Below are 15468 nucleotides of genomic sequence, written 5' to 3' on the forward strand. Positions count from 1 at the left end.
CCTTGCCGTCTGAGCAGTTGGCGCCTCCGCTCCCTTTTGCCTGTGAAAAAGGAAGAACAATCCGCTCCAGATCTAATTACAGGGAGCAAATCATTTTGAAAAAAAAATAATATCCAGAATAGGAAATGCAGTTACACAGGGTGAGTCACGCCATCCATCTGAGTTCCAGATGCGAACAGACATTCAGAGAGTGGGGGTATTGCAGGGTCCTCATGGGCTGCCCGGAGCCACGCAGCTCCGCCCTTCCTCTGGTGCTGGCAGTGTGTGCACCCAGAGCTTCATCATTCCTGCCCTACTTTTATGGTTTATGTGCTCTCTTTCTCTGGCTATTAGTGGAAGGAGCTATTATTTACCTAATATATTTTCTTTTTTTAATTAACACACTTTATTTCAATTGAAGTATATTTTTCTCAAAAGATGATTTAAAAACCTGTGACACTGCAATTGGATAGATCACTTTTTTCTTATTATTAAAATATAAATTGGGCAGGTGTGTGTGTGTGTGTGTGTGTGTGTGTGTGTGTGTGTGTGTGGCTGGAGGGATGGCTCAGTGGTTAAGAGTGCTTGATGCTCTTCCATAGGACCAGAGTTCAGATCCCAGCAGCACCTATAGTTCCAGTTCCAGGGCATCAGATGCTTACAGACTCTGCACTCATTCCTACACATGCATGCAATCACACACAGATACATAATTATGAGTAACTAACAAAGCAGAGCCTTCAAAACTGATAATAAAAAAAACAAGTTTTAAATCATGAACTCTTTTAAATCCCTGTATCTCGCCCATTTTGTTATCTTGGGATACTTCCTTCTGCCATTACAAGCCCCCTGCCTTTCCAGTCATCCCTGGTGTACTTGCATACGGCCTAAGGAGTCAATTGGCAAGGCTCAAGGATTCAACCATTCTGTGCATGTGCTATGCGAAAGAATGGTCGTGGACAGAGGCTCTTTCATTGGATGCTTGGGTCCTGCAGATTTCCTGCTCCAGGGTTTTGCGGGTACCAAAGAGATTCAGTATACACATCTAACAAGAACCTTGATGCCCCACTTCTAGCCATTTCCTCTGCCGTCACTATACCCTCCCCTCCCCTCCATGTCTCCTCCCTTCCCTTCTGTGTTATAATCCACTCTTCTCGTTACCCTGCCTGGCTTAACTAACATTCGTTCACGCCCTCTGTCTTTCTAGTTATGGACATCACCGACATCATCAAGGGCAAGGCTGAGAGTGATGAAGAGAAACAACATTTTATTCCCTTTCATCCGTAAGTCGCGCCCCTGTGGCTCCAGGCTGTCCACCCTACTCTTACTGCTGCGCTGGGTGAACTTGTTCCTCACCTTAGTAAGGGGGAAGGCGGAGCTCCAAAGAGGGCACGCTGACATGCTAATGACCCAAAGACTTACTGCAGCCCGGGGAAGAGTGCCAGGCACGAGGGTGAAGGGGTGGCCAAGGTCACCGTGACCCTGCTTTTACTTCGGATGGTTAATTAAGCAGATAATCAACCAAAGCTTAAGGCATTAATTACAAGTGTAGTAGGGGTCACAGAGTGGGAAGGAATGGCTAATTAGGAGCCCCTTTGTGGAAGCCACATATATATTTGTGACATGAGAAGCAGGGGCAACTAAGGAGGTAATTATATATTTTTTTTTTTGCTTGAAAACGATTCCATGTTTAGAGCAGCATCAGAGTACCACAGAGATCTCCAGGTAACGGGGCCAGTGACTTTGGTCAGGGTGAGTGACTAGGTCTTACAGAGCTACTGAAATCCTTGTTACCTTCCAGAGAAGACATTCATGTCAAAGCCTTGGAGATCTCTCCTGTCCCTTGAACACCTTCTACTGTGGCAATCATTGGTGGCCTCAAATTGCAGAGCCATGCTGTTTGTGAAGAGGGCATTGCTTTCTCTGAGCTGACACTGGAAGGCTCGCTTTGCACATAAGCAGTGCTAGGTATCTCCTTCACGGAAATATAGGATACAAGATGGAGACCCCCATCCGGCCTCACAGGAACATTTGTGCTCTCTTTTCCTTCCTAGGGTCTCAGCTGAGAATGATTTCCTTCACAGCCTTCTGGGCAAAGTCATAGCTTCCAAAGGAGACAGTGGAGGCCAAGGTATGGGATCACTGTCATGCAGAGTCCTTGTACAATGAACTTGCTACAGCCCAGGAGCGTCCGCTACATCAGTAAATGGATCCAAGTCCTGAGCCCAGATAGTACAATGGGAAGCTTTACAGCATGCTGCCTATAGCACGATAGGCCACTCACTGAGGCACAGGATAGGCATTTCCTTTGTGAATAAGCGTGAGGAACTGCTTTCTCCTGTGTGTCAGACCCTTTAAGTTACACGCGAGCCCATCCTTACCCAAGTCCTGTGAGATAGTAGCTGGAATCCTCTCTGTTTTAGAAGAGCTTGGGTGCAGAGATGTGATAACTGTCCAAGGCTGACCCAGATATGATGTTTCCCAGAGTCCCAGGGGCTGGCCTGTTGCATCCATGAAGTATCTGTTATTTTAGTAAAAGGAGAGATGGAGGAGAGGGTATCGGGGGCGGGGGGGAGAAGGAGGAGAGGGAGAGGGAGAGAGTGAAGGGGAGAGGGAGAGAGAGAAAGCAAGAGAGAGGAAGAGAGACAGAGAAGCTGAGTGGTCGTGTGTTCCCTTCCAGGCCTTTGGGTGACCATGAAGATGCTGGTGGGTGACATTGTTCAGATCCGCAAAGACTACCCACACTTAGTGGACAGGACCACCGTGGTAGCCCGGAAGCTGGGCTTCCCAGAGATCATCATGCCAGGTGGGACACAGCTGCAGTGACCTTCCTCAGAGGAAGAGGAGTCCAGCTTGTGTAATTCATTATTTTCATGAGTCAACTCCATTTATCTTATTTCTCTATCTGAACAAAAGCCACCGAAAACAATGTTTTCATATACAGAAACTTATATTTGTTCTCAGTGTAAGCACAAACGCCAGACACACACACACACACACACACACACACACACACGCACACGCGCACACACACACACACACATCCCCTTCTTCCCGATCATACTTCACAGACACAAGCTATTTTAACAAGCTTTGTATGTAGCGCTGCAACTTGCTTTGCCAGTCAGAAGTTCACGGACACCATCTTTGTTTTATTGTACATACCACGATCCCATTCTAGTTGGGGGTGGGGTATTGTCACTTTCAAGCTTTTAGAGTACATTTTTACAGTAACATGTTAGAGCCCAGGTTTACAGTAACCTGTCCAAATGCCATACAAAGTATTCAGGAGTCCTTTTAAGTCTCTCCGTGCCTCTCCTATTAATTAACCACCCCATTAATATGTTCAAGATATGTACAGAGGGTTTTCAGAAGGCAGATTGTGTAACGACACTCCCTCTGACTCATCCTTTTCTCTCCTATAGCTGAACGCTGGTGGTCCAGGGTGGGCTCTGAACTGTGATTTAATGATACCTGCTTTCTTAGGATCTGTGGTTGATGGCCAAGATCTTTTCTCTTGGTGCCTTCCTTTCCCTTCCCAGAAGGTGTCACTAGAGGATGGAAATTGAATGGTTTTAACAGAGAAAACATGGCCATTTTTGACCACCCCACCTGGCTTTCTGCTGCTGATTTTTCCAGCATTCTGACCCTTGCTACTTATATCTCCAGCACCCCTGTCAGGTTAAAAAATGCTCTTTTCAAACTGCTCGGATTTTCATTTTATTAATGGTCTTTCCTGCTCCTCCCTGTCCCCTCCACTTCTGTGGTTAGTGTCTGACTCTAACTCTGGTCTTCTCTCCATCCTCAGGGGATGTCAGGAACGACATCTACATCACTCTCTTACAAGGTGACTTTGACAAGTACACCAAGACCACGCAACGGAATGTGGAAGTGATTATGTGTGTGTGCACAGAGGATGGCAAAGTGCTACCTGTAAGGGACTCCGGAGCGCTGAGTGACAGGATCCGGGGCTGAGGGACCCATCATAATTATCTGCTCTCCGAAAGATCAGAGTTTTAGGGAAGCCATTGAGACACATGATCTATACTGTATAGCTTGCTTAATTCCTTGTTCTAGGGTCTAATTAGAGCCTATATTAATTAGTCTTTTTACCTAAGAATTCTTCAATGTATACTTCCCTGATCTGTTTCTGTGTGTGTGTGTGTGTGTGTGTGTATGTGTGTGTGCATGTGCACATGCCCACATTTGTTTATAGGTTATCTTTTTTTGCAGTTAAAATGTTGTTTTCATTGAAGCCCAAGCTAGTTTAATTCAGGCAAAATCCATGGCAAAGATCAATACAGAGCCCTGGGCTGGTGTGGAGGCTCAGAATGTCTTCAAAGTAGACATCCTCAGCACTAAATTCAACTCCCCAGCGTCAGCCAGAAATTTGGGTGGAAAGTCTTATTCGCAAATTGGTCTCCAGAGGGTTAGCAGCATGTATTCAAGAAGGCAAAGCACATGGTTCTATTTACACAGCATATGTCCTGTACAATCTTTGTCATGTGTGTTTATATCTATTTGCTTATGTTTCCTTTAAGGTTGTCAGCACTCGTGTCCAGTGTGTGGGAGGGTTTTGCTTCTGAATTCTTCCTCTCTGAATATTTAGCTGAAAAATGAGATCAGCTCTCAGCAGAAGTTACAGCGTGGGCACACATCCCTCCTAGGCTAGGCCACCTATAGGGAGTCAGATAACAAAGTAAGGGGCAGTGTAGAAGGGCCAGCCACCAGTCCTCACCCCAGGAACTGGGGCTCAGGCCTGCTACTACCTATCACCTTCTGCCTAAGAGTGACTAGCACCCTGAAGACAATAGTCCCCGCGTCAGGCTGGCTAGTAGCATGGTGGTCATTATCACCAGAACTTCAAAGGGAGACTAGAAGCTCCTGTGGAGCAAACCTGGTCTTAGGTCCTGTAATTCACAGTGGCAGAGATGGGGAATGACTCCAGTCTCCTCACCACAGTGCCTGTAACCTTAAGAAGATTCTCCAACATATTGCCAGTTTCAAATCGAGGCTGCTAGTGGTTTCAACAAAACCCTGGGAAGACTCAGTATCGGTTTTAAATGTAAAGGAGGTTTTTACAACTGTCTTTTTGTTCTTAAAACCTCTGTGGTTAATTAATTTCTGATGAGCAGAACCCCTAGCATCATCCCTCTTTTGTTGGATGCTAATACTCTTCTGAAAAACAAAATGAGCAAGACACGTTTGACTTGAAAGAACACATGGGAAGACAGAAGGCTTGTGGCTGAAAGGAAAACTTTCATTCTGGGAATGTGTGGATCTTTCGTTGAAGTCATTCTTTTGTCCAGTTACCTGCCCAGAGAGCTTTGTAAACCTCAGTCAGCCTCATCAGTAAGAAATTGGTATCACTTGCCTTCCACACGGGCAAAGGACAAATTAGAAAGGACAGTTAACAGGCAAACTGACATCTTGCCTTGTGTCTGATCTATTCTCCTGTCTGCCATTGCCATTCCTTCAAGCCAGAGCTGGGTGACAGACACCCGTACTGCAGACAAGCATGAAGAAGAAGAATAACCATGTGACATACTGATAATTTTCAGTTTTGTACATTAGTGATGCTATGGGGGAGTTCAGTTGACTGACTACCAAAAATTACTGAGAAAGCCTGTGGGAGGCTTCTCCTTCCCTATTTGCAGACATGAATACTACTACCTAATTAAGTATCACGCAGCACATTCAAATGCCCCTGAGCTCTATGGTGGGTTTCTGTGGAAATTGTCCCTCTGAAAATGGTTATTTCTCTCCAGCCATCTTTGGCAGAACAGATCCATTAAGCAGTGTTTTAACCTTACTCCAACCCCATTTGGGGTTTCAAGGACCTTACTTAGATTGGGAAATTCAGAGTTCAAATGCTCTGAGTTCTGTATCCTTCTTATTATTCCTGTGATCTTAGTTTGGGATATTTATTCTTAAAAACACATAGTATAGTCTCTTCTTATATAAGAGTAGATACACGAAATGTTGCACACTCAACGACAGGGAGCAGGGGAGCAGTAGGCAGAGATGGCTCACCATGGCTAAGAGAAACGTTAGGAGGGGATTGAGGGGGTCAAATAGGCAACCCATTTGCCTATTACAGGCTGAGCCAGTTACCAGAGATGCTGTCAGGCCAAGCAGGTAGAGGTAAGAGGCAATGTGATAATGTGATTAAGACCATGACTTGTGGAACCAAGCAGCCAGGTTCAAAGCCCGTCTTATCTTGCATTAGCAAATAGGACTTAAACAGATTCTGTGGTCTCTGTGCACCCAAGAGTCTAAAGTCAGCCCCGAATGGGGCCAGTTATGGCGCCTTACTCCTGTGAATATCAGATGAGGTAATCTACATTATAGGTGTCCATTAGTTTGGCCATTGTTATTAGAAAGGAAATGATGAACTCCAGGTCTGATTTTACTTGTAGGTGTTAACTGGCATTTTCCCATCATGCAGCCTTCTCAGTGTAGAATGCACTCTCTCTTAGAGTCATTCACATCTGTGGTATGGTGTGACATGGTCCAACCCACACATGGTTCCTACGAAGTAATCTGACATGTGTTAGGACCCTGAGTTTGCCCAATGAGACCACTTTTCAAGGTCAAGTGTACGTTAAAGCCTCCAGGCTTCCTGATGCCCATTCATATTTTCATCTGAAGTTGTTGACACTATCTGGAGGCTCTTATCGTTAGTTGAGGGGCCATGGGAATGCACAATACGAAGAATAAAAACCTGATTGAGACACATGGACTTATGTATTGTCCTTAAAAAAATGGGCTCACTGCCCGGTCAGAGTGTTTTCTTTATTTAAAAATATTTAAAATTTTATTCCTTGAGATTTTCATACATGAACACAATGTGGCTTGAATAAATCTACCCTAGTTCTTCCCCTCCACCTCCTAGATGCCCCTTCTCACGCCATTCTCCAAACTTCATGTACGCCTTATATTTTTAACAATGAGTCCGTTTGATGCATAGGCAAACTCTAGGGACAGCATCCTTGAAGTCCTTAGCACGGTGTGGACTCTGAGTCCTCCCTAGGATACTCTCCTGTCACTTTCTCTATTCATGTCGGTCTCAAGCGCCGAGAGTGAGACAAAGATGGTTTTCACCATTCTCAGAATAGCAGTGAGACCTTTTTCTTTGGCATTAGGACATAAAGATTCGTGATCAAGATAGTTTTGTGATATCCATTTGTCTTCTATGAGGCAGTTTCTATCTCACCAGAGAAAGATGCGTCTTTTTCACAAGTTTTTAGGCTATGTGAAAGTCACTGAGGCTACAGAGACTGCGAGCACACAAATGCCACCACCATCCATCTTTCTAGGCTGGAAGGTGTGTCAGCTATGAAAGAAGGGACACCGCCTAAGGGACTAGTGGGTCTCCAGTGTTGTGCCACTCAGAGCTTCAGTTTACCCAGCTGTGGAATGGTCATAACAGAAGAGGTCATCAGGGGTGGTTGTGAGGTTTGAATTGAGTTGGGTGGTGTGTGATAAGGACTTAGCATGAGGCTAGACACAAAGCTCTATCTCAGGGATGGGAACCTTTAGGAAGCAAGGTTCAGTTTATTGCTTATGGAAGCTCCCCTGCAAGGGTTCATCCTGTAGCAAAGAGCATCTTCCTTCATTTCCAGCTCATAGCTTTCTGTTCTATAGAAGGGGTTATTCAGATAGGTTTCTATGTCCTGTTTTTTTTTTCTAAGTGGATTTGTGTCAGAGGTTCCATCATTCAGCTCAGAAGCTGTCTTAGTTACTGTCCTAGTTCTGTGAAGAGACACCATGACCAAGGCAACTTACAAAAGAAAGAATTTAATTGTGGGCTTGCTTATGATTGCAGAGAGTCCATGACCATCATGGCAGGTACATGGCAACAGACTGGCAGAATAAGAGGAGAGAGAGAGAGAGAGAGAGAGAGAGAGAGAGAGAGAGAGAGAGAGAGAGAGACTGGGCCTGGCATGGGCTTTTAAAACCTCAGTGCCCACCACCAGTAACACACCTCCACAACAAAGCCACACTTCCTGCAACTAGGCCACACCTCCTTCAACAAGGCCACACCTCCTAATTCTCAAAGAGTTCCACCAAGTGCAGACCAAGCATTCAAATATATGAGCCTGGTGGGGGGGGGGGTCATTCCCATTCAAACCTAACAGAAGCTGAGCTCATTTCTTGCCAGTATCTGAGTAAACAGAGGAGCTTTTCAGTGTCAGTGCAAGGTCCTCTTTCTCACAGTGTAGTGTTCAACAGGGGCCACAGAATTCCAACCTGTGACCCGCTTTGGTGACTCAATCTGGCCACGGGTCTGTTGGAGCATTCTATAGAATCTGGTGAGAGGCCTGCCCTCATTCATCAGAAAATTCCCTGTAGGCACTCAACTGGCAGTTTCAGAGGTAGTTATCCAAAACCAATCATCATGTTCCTAATAGTCTGGAGACTTGAAGTTAAAGATAGGGAAAATGTGGCATGAAAACCACACTTTGGCCCCTTCTGGGTGAGTGTAGCTTGGGTAATGTGATTTAATGGACACAAAGGACAGGGAGGAGGAGAGCCAGGGATGGGGAAGTAATTCCTGAGAATTTGGAGCTGGTCACTTAGCTCCTTTTTGAAGCACCGAGGGTGGTGTGCATACGTGTGTGTGTGTGTGTGTGTGTGTGTGTGTACCAATATCCTCTACCAACATGCATGTTCTGTGTTCCCTTTGCTCAGAATGTTCTTCTCATGTTTCCGTTCAAAGTCATCTTAGAATCTCCCTCAAGATCCCATTCCTCAGCTACATTTAAACAGCCCTCCTTTATGTATAGTAATCTGTCTCTGTCTGTCTGTCTGTCTGTCTGCCATTGTATCTCATTGTCAGAAATGACTGCTGAACTCTTCTGAGCTCTTCCCCACAAAATTGACATTCTGTCCATTCTTCTAGGGCAGTGGTTCTCAACCTTACCAGCATTATGACCCTTTAATATTGTTTCTTATATTGTGGTGACCCGCCAACCATAAAAGTATTTTTGTTGCTATTTCATAACTGTAATTTTGCTACTGTTACAAATCATAATGTTAAATAAATGATGTGCAGGTATCTGATATGCAACCATCATGAAAGGAATTTTTTTTGACAATCCCCAAAGTGGTCATGACCCACAGGTTGCAAACCTCTGCTCTAGCATTTAGTCTAGGTATGACTCCAGAGAGTGCTCCTCCTGTGCTTTACCAAATCAGTGAAAACCTCAGCTTCTTACCTCAGAATTATTTCCCAGATTGGATACCCAGGAGTCTTTCTGAAGCTGCTGCCATCTTCCAGAAGGCACTGTGGTGCATTAGTTTTGGGAGTCCATCAGAAAGGGGTTATTGTTCGTAAATATTATGGACATTCAATTTTGGGTAAAAGTATGATTAGTAGTAGGGGCAGCATGCAGTAACTCTAAGGCTGGTTACCGTTTACAATAGGCAGCCACGTGAGGACCTAGCAGGCTCTAGTGCATTTCAGAAGAGAAGTAATGGAATCTCTGCAGTGAGGCAGCTATCACTTCGAGGCAGGGGATGACAGTGTGGAAATCCATAATGGAGAAGCACTGCCGGAATAAGAGGCTGACAGAAGGGTTAGGGAAGGAGAAGCTGTTCTTTGACCCCCAACATTAGCCTTGGCCTTTGGGCCAAACTGCCTACCTCAGATAATGGCAACGTTATAGTGTTTCTTACCATTTTGTCTTGGTCAGAATGCAATTTGTGTGGGAGCCGGGGACAAGCCTATGAACGAGTACCACTCAGTCGTGTACTACCAAGTCAAACAGCCCCGATGGATTGAAACGGTCAAGGTAATAATGATATCAACAGTAACGATGGCAGTGAATGCTTCACAGCAAGTAAGGCACGGTGTTAAGTGTCTTATTAAGATCCGCTTACTGCTTGCAACCACCCTGTGTCAAACTAGACACAGAGCAAGAGAGCTGCTTGCCCACAGTCCCACTGCTACTGTGGGTCAGAGCTAGGGTTGCAACCTGAGCAGAGCTCAGGGTTCATGCTTCTCTCTGGCTGCAGAGATATTAGGGGTGGGCTGGGGCTATCTCTGTGTCTCTTTTAGGAGTTAAATCTTACAAATAGAGCGAGTTCCTTGAGGCCCGGGGTTCATACTCCAGCGCTACCATCCCCTCACTTCATGTTTGATCCTGGACAAGTCAATCAATCACTCTGCACTGGCTCCTCCTTTGTAAAATGGGAGTAACAATAACCGGGAAGAGAAAACTATTTAATACAAATAGAAGGCCCTACAAAGAGTGTGCACTAGGCCCATACTCTCTCTTGGTTGCTTTACATGATCAGAGGCCATTCTATGGAATCCAAACTAGATGTGACTTTCTTTCAAGTGTCAAACACTTCCCCTTCTTTATGACTGTTTAATTCACTGTTCCAGGCACCTTCATGCCTGTTCCATTGTTCTAGTTGGCTCTCTGTTGCTCCAATAAACACAAAGACCAAAGGTAACTAGAGGAGGAAAGACTTTCACTCACACTTCCAGATCGGAAGTATCAGTGATGGAAGGAGGGGCAGTAAATTAAGCAGGAACCTGGGAGCAGGAATCATGGAAGAATGCTATCCCTGGTTGGCTCCTTGGCTTATGTTCAGCTAGCTTTCTTACATAGCCCAGGACCACTTGCCAGGGAGTGGTAGTGCCCACATTGGGCTGAGCCCTCGCACATCTGTCATCAGTCAAGATGATTGCTCATGGGCAAGGTCATAGGCCAGTCTAATTGGATAGTTCTTCACTTGATGTCACCTTTTCCCAGGTGATTATAGGCTGAATGACTGTAGCCTGCATGATTGTAGGTTGTATGACTGTAGGCTGCATGACTGTAGGTTGTATGACTATAGGTTGCATGATTGTAGACTGCATGACTGTGGGTTGCAGTCAAGTTGATGATAACAGGATATTGATTTAGTAATGGTGGAGGAGAAGCACGTAGTCATTTCAAATGTGTAGAATTATGCCCTTCAAAGTCTTTTTCATATAAGTCTCCCAGGACCCCAGTATTCTGAAGCTACCAAGTGAAATTTCATTAAAAAAATAGTATTCCTTGATTAAATAAATGTGATGGATCCTAAGAAATTTGAACCAAATCTAGGCTTCAAAAGGCAGATTTTTTCGCTTCAGGTTCTGATGTGGATATGCTCTGTAACACTGCAGAAAGCAGAGAGCAGTGGATTTCCTGAGGCCCACTGGTTAGTGGGCTGCTTCTTTTCGTCGCAGACCCATACCCTAGGTAGAGCATTCTGTTGAACACACCTTAGCAATTCCCTGGCCTGATCTGTCAGGTGTGAGCTTTGACAGACATGTGGGCTTTTGACCGATATGTAAGAACGTATCATATTGTGTTTTCCTTCATGGGATGACCTGGACAGTTCTGGGCCACACTTGTGGGAGGGATACAGAATGATGGGACCATCTTTATTTGGCTCTGAGTTACAGACGCTTAGCTTGTGTCTGGTAGCATGTGCGTGGTGGCCAGTGAGCTAGTCACCAGTTACCTTGATCACTGAGTCAAAGTGGAGTCATCCCATGGTTTTCTTGTGCATGGTGCCTAGCAACCTGTGTTGTTTTATTCAATAGGGGAAGAGTGACAAAGCTTCCAGGAAAATATGAGTCTATCCAGAGCAAAGATGACTTTTGTAAAATGCTTCAGATAGCAGCAGACATATATACAAATTGCCAGGTCATTATAATAAACAGAGGGACATCTCTGTTGGAACAAGACGTGGGAGACAACTCCCTGGACAGTGAAGCCTGCGCAAAGCTTCCATGGCCTTTGCTAAGATATTAGCAGATTCTTTCCTCAGGCTGGGCTCTGACTACAGACTTAAGACAGACACAGGGCTTCTATTTGGCGATGGCTAGTCACAGTCTTTGCTTTCTTGCTTATGTCCCTTTTTCTACAGTAGGTCTCTTTGCACACACTCTCTAAAAAGGACCGGGTAGGTTTCTGCTCTGAGCACTCTCTCATACCCTGCTTAGACTCCTTCTATGCTAACCATTGCCATGTCACTATTACTGTCACCTGTGAGGAATGGGAGCTCGATGGGTTCAGGGACTACCATACATCAGCTGGGCTAGTGCCCAGCGTGGTTGTAGCTCTTGGTAGCCCTCAATCTTTAGGGAGGGGACAAAAGAGGTTGCAGATGCCTATCAATCTCTCAGCTCTTTTGTTCGGTCTGGAACACTGGCAGAATGGTGGACACGCAGACTCAAATTTCATTTTTTGAAACGGAAAGTGTCACAACCCACACCTCTGTTTGTCACCAAACACTCACCCACACGGTGCAAGCTTACCCTCCTTTCAAATCCAAGTGCGATTCTTGCAGATAGCCTAGCTTGTCTGTGTTGTCCTGCACTGCTCATGAGGATTAGAGAACAGTGCTCTCAAGAGCCAGGCTGAAAGCACTTCAGTTAGAGACGGCGGTGACTGGAGGTGGCTGCATTGGAGGACAATGCTGAGGTCACCGGTGGGCAACTGTCCTCATGTAGGCTTTGAAAGAAAAAGCATCAGATATGTGTCAACCAAGGAGAGGATGAGTCTAGATATACACGCTGGATTAAATATATATGTATGTATGTATGCATGTATGTATGTATAGATAGATACATACATATATATGCATGCATAGATGGATATACATACACACATATATACACACAATTAAATATATATGTATGTATATGAATAAATAGATATACACACACATATACACACATGTACACATATATGATTAGAGTGCTTTATTAGTTTACATATATGAGAACCATTAAGCAAAGTCCCAAATGGTCACTGTTAATTTTCTAAATTTGGCTGCAATGCAGGAAAAATGTGCATGCTGCAGCTTGAATTGCATCAAACCACATGCTATAGTTATGTGACTTTTATATCAATTTGTGGAGATTCATTTTTCCTCGCTATAATTTATGGACCTCTTTTCATTGGCTGGGGATGCAATTTGCCAAATGGATTACATCCGATACTTTATTTTCTCCTTATAGCTAGTTCTTATGTAATTTATATACAGCTCATCAGTCTTGATGGATGGGAAATAAATCAGCATGTACTGTTCCAAGTTAAATGGTCAGGCTGCTGAGGTGGGGGGTTGGGTAGGGCTGGGGTCCCTTCAACTCACTGTCCCCTGAGCTATTGTTTCTGCCCGCTGAGGTGGCTGTCCCTATTGAAGATATGCAGAGGATCCATCTGCGATTCATGTTTCGACACCGGTCGTCACTGGAATGTGAGTATGCTGTTCACGGTATGCCTCCCGTGCCATTAAAGAGAGAGGGACAGAATGGCTGGTCGGCTGGCTGACTGGCTCTTAGAGTTTTCATTTTCTTTTTCTTCTGACCTTGCAATGCTGTCTCCAGCTAAAGATAAAGGGGAAAAGAACTTCGCCATGTCCTATGTGAAGCTCATGAAAGAAGACGGAACCACTCTGCATGACGGATACCACGAGTTGGTGGTTCTCAAGGTATGAGGAAGTAGGTCCGGTAAGGGGCAGAGCTGTGATGGCAAGATGGTCACTAGCTGCAGGATCTCTGCAGTCACAGTCACCAGGGCTCATGAGCTTCGACAGAATCTGCACTTGTCTGGACCTCTGTTTCCTCATCTTTGAGCCCTCAGTGAATCCTTATGAGGAAGTGATGAGACAGTTGCTTACACACAGGACAGTGGGAGCAAAGGCCTTGCTTGGGCTTTGTTTCATTTACACTTCCAGATACAAGGTATCAGTGATGGAAGGAGGGGCAGGAAGTCAAGCAGGAATCTGGAAACTGGAACCACAGAAGAATGCTAGCACTGGCTGTCACCTGAGAGTATGTCCAGGAGCTTTCTTATGTAGCTCAGAACCACTTACCCAGGAATGATATGCCCACAGTGGGCAATGCTGTGGAACAGTGGAAATGCTATTGCTACAGGAGTAAAGGAGCTCTGAACTCTTGCCAGGAATATGTAGACACACTTGAAGGATGCTACACTGTAGCCATTACAATCTCTGGCCCCAGATCCTGCAGTCCATTTCATAGCTTCCCAGGTCTCAGTTTCATTTTTCATTTTTCCTTGCCTCCTTTTCATCTTCTTCATGGGAGATGGGGAGAGGACATCCCCAGGGACTGGACTGCGGTGTCATGTGAGGAAAGCTCTCTGTCACTGAGTTAAAGCTCCAGCTCTGTTTCATTTTTCACAAGCAATATAGTCTAGGATATAACAAAACACTCGAGGCAGGCTACACTATAATCAAAGAGGTTGGTTACACCTGGGGGACACAGTGCCCACACACTGTGCCTCACCTCTGGTGAGGTGCTGCATTGGCTGGGTCACATTATTGTCAAGAGATTATGTGTGAGAAAGAGACCACATCCCAAACAAGAAGTCTGATTTGGTGTGGACAAGCTCAGGAGTTTATAACTATCCTTTCTTGAGAAGTAACCAGAATCCCAGTGAGAGCTACCTTCATTCCTTCCAACGCCTGTGCCCCAGGGGCCCAAGGATCTCCAAAAACTCTTGTGATTTCAACTCTGCACTGGCCAGCAGGTGTCTGGCATGCGAATGTTGGCAACTGGATTAGTTACATCTCTCACTGCTGTGACGTAATACCTGGTGAAGGAAGGGAAGGGGAGAAGGAAGGAGGGAAGGAAAGGAGGGAAGGAAAGGAGGGAAGGAAAGAGTACTTGGGTTTATAATTCCAGAGGAAAAACCATCATGGTGGGAAAGTCATGGAGACAGGAACTTCAGGCTGCTGCTCACATTATATCCCAGTTACCAAGCAGGAGATAACCTTCCGTAATCAGAGACATAGATATTTTCACATCTAGGGTAGGTTTTCCAACCTCAACCAATCCAATCCATTATTTATTATTTTACAATTTTTTTTTTTGAGACAGGGCCTCACTATGGAATCCCACTGGCCTTCCTGGAACTCCATATGTAGACCAGACAGACCTGGAACTCACAGACATCTGCCTGCCTCTGCCTCCTAAGAGGTGGCATTAAAAACATATGCCATTAGAGCTGACTGATTATCTAGGACATGGAACTCCTTCATAGTCAAGCTGAGGCTTATTCTCCTAAGGGATCCCAGATCCTGTCAGGCTAACAATTGGTACTAACTGTCACATTAAGACACAGCAAGCATTTACGGTGGTAGGTGTCTAAAGAAAGTGAAAGTGTACTCACATACATAAAGTGAATAAATAAATCTTTAAAAAAGAAAAAATATTTAAAATTAAAAAGAAAGGTGAATGGAGGCAGAAAAGGGACCTGGTATAGCTCCTGTTGCAAAGGGAGGACACAATAGGCCTGGTTTCCTGGAATGCCTACTCTCTCATTAGAAACCATAGGACTCCATTTATGCATAAGAAACTGACCCAGAGTGGTCAAAGAATGAATCCAAGGTGACATGACCTGAGTGACAGAGAATGTCCAGACCTATGTCCTTTGTCACTAACCTCTAGTTTAGAATGGATTCCTTGTATTACTA

General features: G+C 44.9%; 1 protein-coding gene across 1 annotated transcript in view; it reads left to right on the top strand.

Moving 5' to 3' along the window:
- Dock2 (dedicator of cytokinesis 2) overlaps positions 1-15468 on the top strand; it is a 411802-nt gene that overhangs the window by 70801 nt on the left and 325533 nt on the right. The window contains exons 11-17 of the mRNA XM_052194849.1: positions 1187-1262; positions 2034-2110; positions 2660-2785; positions 3788-3912; positions 9678-9776; positions 13155-13227; positions 13358-13461. Of these exons, the coding sequence (XP_052050809.1) occupies positions 1187-1262; positions 2034-2110; positions 2660-2785; positions 3788-3912; positions 9678-9776; positions 13155-13227; positions 13358-13461 (680 nt within the window). The remainder of the gene's footprint in view (positions 1-1186; positions 1263-2033; positions 2111-2659; positions 2786-3787; positions 3913-9677; positions 9777-13154; positions 13228-13357; positions 13462-15468) is intronic.

Source organism: Apodemus sylvaticus, chromosome 10 (assembly GCF_947179515.1).
Source record: "Apodemus sylvaticus chromosome 10, mApoSyl1.1, whole genome shotgun sequence".
NCBI lineage: Eukaryota > Metazoa > Chordata > Mammalia > Rodentia > Muridae > Apodemus > Apodemus sylvaticus.